Consider the following 7,355-nt stretch of genomic DNA (forward strand, 5'->3'; position numbering starts at 1 on the left):
ATGGCAGTAAATTTACTGTGGCTACAACGTTTTCTTTGACAATCCGCCTCTATTTCAAATTCTCTTTGATACTAGTTTATGCGACTGCTACATAGTGAAAGGCATTAAAATACGAGTTTGGGTTTAAGAAATGAATGAAGTGACCTCTCAAGAAATTCGGACGGGTACTGCCGTGGCCGGGTAGGCTTGAGATCCAGGGCCATGGGCGCCACCAGGATTACTTTCAGGGAGGTGCATAATAAATGGAATAGAAGAATCGATGCAGTCATTTTTAGGGTTCCGTAGCCAAATGGCAAAAAACGGAACCCTTATGGATTCGTCATGTCCGTCTGTCTGTCCGATTCTGTCACAGCCACTTTTTTCCGAAACTATAAAAGCTATACTGTTCAAACTTGGTAAGTAGATGTATTCTATGAACCGCATTATGATGTTTACACAAATATAGAAAAAAAAAAACAATAAATTTTGGGGGTTCCCCATACTTAGAACTGAAACTCAAAAAATCTTTTTTCATCAAACCCATACGTGTGGGGTATCTATGGATAGGTCTTTAAAAATGATATTTAGGTTACTAATATCATTTTTTTCTAAACTGAATAGTTTGCGCGAGAGACACTTCCAAAGTGAAAAAATGTGTCCCCCCCCCCCCCCCCCCGTAACTTCTAAAATAACAGAATGAAAAATCTAAAAAAAATATATGATATACATTACCATGCAAACTTCCACCGAAAATTGGTTTGAACCAGATCTAGTAAGTAGTTTTTTTTAAATACGTCATAAATGGTACGGAACCCTTCATGGGCGAGTCCGACTCGCACTTGGCCGCTTTTTGTTGTGTTTTGTGTTATATAGTTCCGAGTTATGCTATCAAAATCATTGATACTCTAATGCTGGTGCAGAGCAAACGCGTAAAAAACATGTAATTTATTAATATATTTTCTTTTCTATCATCGCACCGCTCGCCATCGGCAGGGTGTTCATCCTCACACCCTAGAACCTAAATGGTCGCGCACTGTGCGCTTTAACACATTCACTGCCAGGAACCCGCCTGGTGGGCGCTCGTGAACTTTGTTCAGATGCCGGACAACCCGCTGGGCAGGTTGTTTTGTACGCAGCTATAGACCACCGGTGTCTGGGGTAGTGCGCCGTTTTTTGTCGGGCAGTGAATGTGTTAAAAGGAATTTCCGCTCGCGGACGCTCCGGCTGTAGAATGAGCTCCCTGCCGAGGTTTTCCCGACGGTCTACTGTATGGGGATCTTCAAAAAAGGAATGTACAGTTTTTTAAATGGTCGGCAACGCGCATGTAACACCTCTAAAGTTGCAGGCGTCCATAGGCTACGGTGACTGCTTACCATCAGGCGGGCCGTATGCTTGGTTGCCACCGACGTGGTATTAAAAAAAAACATCTATTTCAGTTTATAGGGTAGTTTTTGTGAAACGTCGAGGTTTGTTCACAGATGGACCTGGAGGATTTAGAGGACGACTCCAAGCTGGAAAACAAGTGGTCCCTCAACAAGATCAGGGAAGCCAAAGGGTGGGGCAAGTGGGTGGAGAGATACAGGCAGAGGGTCGAGGAAGAAAATGGTGAGTTTCATCGATCAACTGTAAAAACTTTGTACTGCTTCTCTTTTAATGATAATTTCTTGAAATAAATGCATTTTTAATTTTGATTTTAATTTGCAGTGAGTGACGAAGATCGTCGTTCACGCATGACAGCCGTCAACCCGGTGTACGTGCCGCGCAACTGGATGATGCAGGAAGCCATCGCCGACGCAGAAAACAACGACTTCACGAAGGTATATATACTATAGTCATATACACCAAGTAAATTAAACTGACTAAATACAATACACTATAGGGATCGTGTGCGTTGGAGGGTCTGCCACCTTATGGTGTAAACCTTGACGTTGACACCAAACTTCACGCCAGTGAGCCCCGTGCTTCCCCCTGTAGTGCAGACACGCTACCTTGCGCGTTGGAGGGTCTGCCATCTCGTGGCCTAAATCCGATATAAAATTTCGTGCCAATAATTGGACAAGGACATCTCGTGCTGACGTGTACTTACAAGGTGCCCGTGAGCATTGCGAGAGATTTTAACGGTGCATTCCTGATGGCAATAGAAGTAAAAAATGTTATACGACTTTTTGTGAAATTCGACAAAAAAAAAATTGTATTTGTTTCACCTTTTTTTGAACACTCTTGTACATAAAACGTATTTTTTATTGATAAACACATAACCTAAAATTAACTTAAAAGTTTTTATTTTATTTGGGGGTAGCCTCTCGAATACATTTTTAAAATTTTTCGATGTCAATCAATAGGTATGTCCAGACTAGACCTCAAAGTGGCAATACCGCAGTCAAAAATGTGTTTTGTACTGACTTATGGCGAAAGAATGATTTCGAAATACATTTAATTATCTCTGAAACTAGGGCTAATCTAGAAAATGTTATATGACATTTTAGTTTCTAAATATTACCAGGAATGCTTAGTTAAAATGTCTCGCAATGCTCACGGGCACCTTGTATAATTTACATTCGCTATAAAGACTAAGTCAGGAAAATCTATGAAAGCAGGCGCATTATGCCGGCTACACACATAACTATATAACTATAGTAGCGATATCAGATTGTGCAGATAAATTGAAGGTTTAATAAAAATTGAAACTGCCACCGATGAACGATTATCTACAACGATTTGTCATACACACGATCTATAAATCTGCGCAAATCGCTTTGCACCGATTAATCGCTACGATATATAGTTACGTGTGTAGCTGGCATTAGGCGCAGCGTTGGCCGAAACGTTCATGCAATTGACCATTACAAATTGAACCATAAACTTTAACCGTCCGTTACGGTTTGCGGTTCAATTTGTAATGGTTAAGGGTTATTGTTGTCCTAAAGCACCCCAGAGGTGCAAAGGGCCTTCACAAGCTCGCGCCACGCCTTCCTATCTTCAGCTCGTCTTCTGGCCTCGCTCCAGCTCAACCCGACCGCTCGTAACTCTCTTAGGACGGACCGTTGCCAAGAGTGTACAGGACGCCCGAAGCCACGGCTTTCGTCCGGCGGTTTCCATGGTTAAGGGTAATTCACAATTAACGTTCGGCCAACAGTGTTTTTTTTTTATTACAGATAAATCACAATTACAGAATATTTGATCAAAAAGTATCGTTAAACCACATTGGTTTGTCTCGATACTCCATTCCGCAGTATTTAATAATTATCTATACAATGCAATACACATACACATCTAATTAGGCTTAGGCCTATAAAGTGTGACTCAAACGGGTATCAAAATTTTATATCCGCAAAGCAGGCCTCGTCAGTTGAACACAAACTCACAATCAGCTACAAATATCAAATATCAAACATTTATTCAGCAAATAGGCCACAGGGGCACTTTTACATGTCCATTTTTACAAACAATAAATTTAAAAAAAAAACAATTACAAATATCGAATCTATGAAATAATAAATACTTTATTAGAGATGTATACTGTCTCTAAATGTCAAATTACACAAAAAAAAACTATGATAAAAAAATTAAACCATAAAATACTAAAATTCTTTAGAGATGTATAAGTCTCTACGTGTCAGAGATAAAATATAAAAATATATATTAAATTATCCTTAGAGATGTAGAGGGTCGCCAAGGCTTGAATTCTTATATAAATAATTAAAAGACAAAAAAATTAAAACAGACAAGAACCGAATGAAGTGTCTCACGTTAATGTCACTCAAAAGTAAAGTTACATACTTTAACATAACCTGTACCCCGTGTAAGCTTAAACAGACCGGTCTCCACAAACAGCACCCGTTCACGAGTATGACGTGTATCTCAGCCATCGCCTCCCTCAACCTTCATTCGGGAAAGTGGCGACCCGATCAACGACGCCACCGTAAGTAAAGACTTTTAAGCGAGCATGACATGTTCAAGCTGCCGGGTTGTATATATAAATATAATTAAAAAAAATGTGAGATACAACATTTGTGCTTGTAAGTTACATTAAAGACGGCATAGCGCCACATAAACGCGACTACATATTATTCATAAGGAGTGCCTACCTATAAAACTAAATTATAAATTTAAATTGACTTAGAGATGTACAGGTCTCTAAGTGTCCAAATCATTAAAATAGGTATTAAAATAAAATGAAATTTAAAATAAAATAAAATTTAAAATAAAATAAAATCTTAGAGGTGTATAAGGTCTCTAAGTGTCCAAAACTAAAATAATACAATCAAACGAGAACATGATGTTCTCTTGTGTCAGTTCTACTGGACGCTAGTATGGTTATTTCACAGGAAGAAAACGAAAACACTATTACTGACATTTTTATCATACTATCAAGATCAAGCTACTGGCTTAAAGGCATCCTTATCATCTATGAAATCATTCACAGCATAATACGCCTTACTTGACAAAGAGCTCTTAACGTGTGACTTAAATTTGTTAAGAGGCAAATTCACTATATCAGTGGGAACTTTGTTATAAAAACGTGTACAGTTCCCGACGAAAGACGTACTAACCTTACGGAGGCGGTGGGCGGGCACAGCAAGTTTATGCTTGTTTCTAGTGTTATAGTTATGGATATCACTGTTAAGCTTGAATTCGTTAATGTTTTTCCGAACATACATAATATTCTCAAGTATGTATTGAGATGCAACGGTAAGAATGCTTGCATCTTTAAATTTCTCTCTTAGGGATACTCGAGCGCCCAGTCCATAGATGGAACGTACAGCTCGCTTTTGCAGTACAAATATTGTCTGAATGTCTGCCGCTTTTCCCCACAACAGAATTCCATACGACATAACACTATGGAAGTAACTAAAGTATACCAGCCTGGCCGTCTCTACGTTTGTTAGCTGTCCGATTCTCCTCACTGCATAGGCTGCTGAACTAAGTTTGCCGGCTAAAGTGGCTATATGTGCATGCCATTGCAGTTTTGAGTCTAAAGTGACTGAGTGAGTCTACAGGCTTCGTCACAAAACAATACAGCGGTAAAATCTGCAAAAGGCTTCGTCAACAACAACGCAACTGGCAACCGGGTTCGTCGGGTATCAGTTCAGTTCAGTTATTCAGTAACACCATTAAGTGGGTATGAAACATAATTATACAATTAATCAATAATCAATATACACATTACTTAACATTACAAAAAAACTTAATAATAAACAGAAAAAATATTTACAACAATCGTTAATATTATACAAAACGTCAAAAACCTTGAATAAAATATGTATAAGTGCTTATTGGAATAATTAAAATAAACGGATATGCAATAAATAAATGTAAAAAAATCACAATTCACCCCTTTTTTTTTTAAACAGTAAGCTCAATAAGGCTTGTGTTGAGGGTACTTATACAACGATATATATAATATATAAATATTTATAAATACTTAAATACATAGAAAACACCCATGACTCAGGAACAAATATCCATGCTCATCACACGAATAAATGCCCTTACCAGGATTTGAACCCGGGACCGTCGGCTTCATAGGCAGGGTCACTACCCACTAGGCCAGACCGGTCGTCTATTAGATACTTACATTAAAAAAATCCTCTAGCGTGTAGTAACACTTCTCTTCCAAAAAAGCATTCAATTTATTTTTAAATGACAAAGTGTTGCATATCCATATGAATTACTTGACAAGTACAATACGTACATCCAGCTGCAATGACCACTTTATGAACGAATTCCATGCCTAATGTGTTTTTCATGTAATTTTGCTCGCTGTATATTGAACTCTTAGATTAGTATTTGATATTTTTGACGACCGTTCTGGCCCAGTGGGTAGTGACTAGTGACTGCGTATGAAGCTGATAATTCTGGGTTCAAATCCCGGTAAAGGCATTTATTTGTGTGATGAGCACGGTTATTTTGTTCCCGAGTCTTGGGTGTTTTCTATTTATTTAACTATTTATATATTATATATATATTTGTCTGAGTACCCACAACACAGGCCTCCTTGAGCTTGCTGCTGGGCTTAGTCAATTTGTGTAATAATGTTCTAATATTTATTTATTTCCGTGTATTTTCGAGAAAATCTTTATTCATCGCCTGTATCAAATTATGGCATTTAAATAGCACCTTGTATCAAATTATGGCATTTAAATAGCACCTTCACAGTCTGGGGTATGAAAATCGTTGCCAACTTAGCTTGGTCTAACTTTACCTATAGTAATGTATTTTCTGATTGCAGGTACGATTTCTTCTGGAGCTGTTCAGAAGACCATTCGAAGTGAACGCCGAGGCCGAGAAGCTGGGATATTCTTCGCAACCTCCCAGCTGGTCCTACGGACTGAAACTAAGCTGCTCTAGCTAAATCTTGTTTTTTTACATTCCCATACTTAAATGAAATGACGATTCAGAACCGAAGTGTATGCTGAAGACGAGTGCCGATCCTGAAATGGGATGGGGCTAGGCAGAGAGTGAGGGAGAGGAAGAGAGGAGGAAGGAGAGGGAGAGAGGGAGGGGGAGAGGGAGAGAGTAAGGGAGAGGGAGAGAGTAAGGGAGAGGGGTAGAGGAGGGAGATAGGGTAAGGGTGAGGCGGAGGGAGAGGGAGAGAGGGAAGGGAGAGATATTAAAATGGCAAACACCTACCCTACATTCGATTATATTAGTGCATAACTTTGCCTTAACTATAATTTCACACTAGCTTGTATCAGTAGTGGAATTCACTTCCTGTAAATGTATTCTCAGTCCACTTTATAGTTATCTTGATCCTTTTAAATCGAGAGTACACATACATCTTTTAGGTAAGCATGCTACATCCTAGACTGCATTGGCACTTACCATCATTACAGGTGAGATTGTGGTCAATTGCTTGACCTTTTCAATAAAAAGCGGCCAAGTGCGAGCCGGACTCGCCCATGAAGGGTTCCGTACCATTTATGACGTATTAAAAAAAACTACTTACTAGATCTGGTTCAAACCAATTTTCGGTGGAAGTTTGCATGGTAATGTATATCATATATTTTTTTTAGATTTTTCATTCTGGTATTTTAGAAGTTACAGGGGGGGGGGGGGGGACACATTTTTTCACTTTGGAAGTGTCTCTCGCGCAAACTATTCAGTTTAGAAAAAAAATGATATTAGAAACCTAAATATCATTTTTGAAGACCTATCCCTAGATACCCCACACGTATGGGTTTGATGAAAAAAAAAAAATTTTTTTTAATTTTTATGACGTATTAAAAAAAAAACTACTTACTAGATCTCGTTCAAACCAATTTTCGGTGGAAGTTTGCATGGGAATGTATATCATATATTTTTTTTAGATTTTTCATTCTGTTATTTTAGAAGTTACGGGGGGGGGGGACACTTTTGACCACTTTGGAAGTGTC

The 7,355-nt window shown here is 38.6% G+C and overlaps 1 protein-coding gene across 1 annotated transcript in view; it reads left to right on the forward strand.

Moving 5' to 3' along the window:
• The window catches only part of LOC133528764 (protein adenylyltransferase SelO-like), a 30,942-nt gene extending 24,494 nt beyond the window's left edge, over positions 1 to 6,448 (forward strand). Inside the window, exons 10-12 of the mRNA XM_061866223.1 lie at positions 1,458 to 1,584; positions 1,684 to 1,796; positions 6,212 to 6,448. Coding sequence (XP_061722207.1) covers positions 1,458 to 1,584; positions 1,684 to 1,796; positions 6,212 to 6,334 — 363 coding nt within the window. The 3' untranslated portion in view covers positions 6,335 to 6,448. The remainder of the gene's footprint in view (positions 1 to 1,457; positions 1,585 to 1,683; positions 1,797 to 6,211) is intronic.
• The last annotated feature ends 907 nt before the right edge of the window (positions 6,449 to 7,355 follow it).

The sequence above is a fragment of the Cydia pomonella genome, chromosome 20, assembly GCF_033807575.1.
Source record: "Cydia pomonella isolate Wapato2018A chromosome 20, ilCydPomo1, whole genome shotgun sequence".
Taxonomy (NCBI): Eukaryota; Metazoa; Arthropoda; class Insecta; order Lepidoptera; family Tortricidae; genus Cydia; species Cydia pomonella.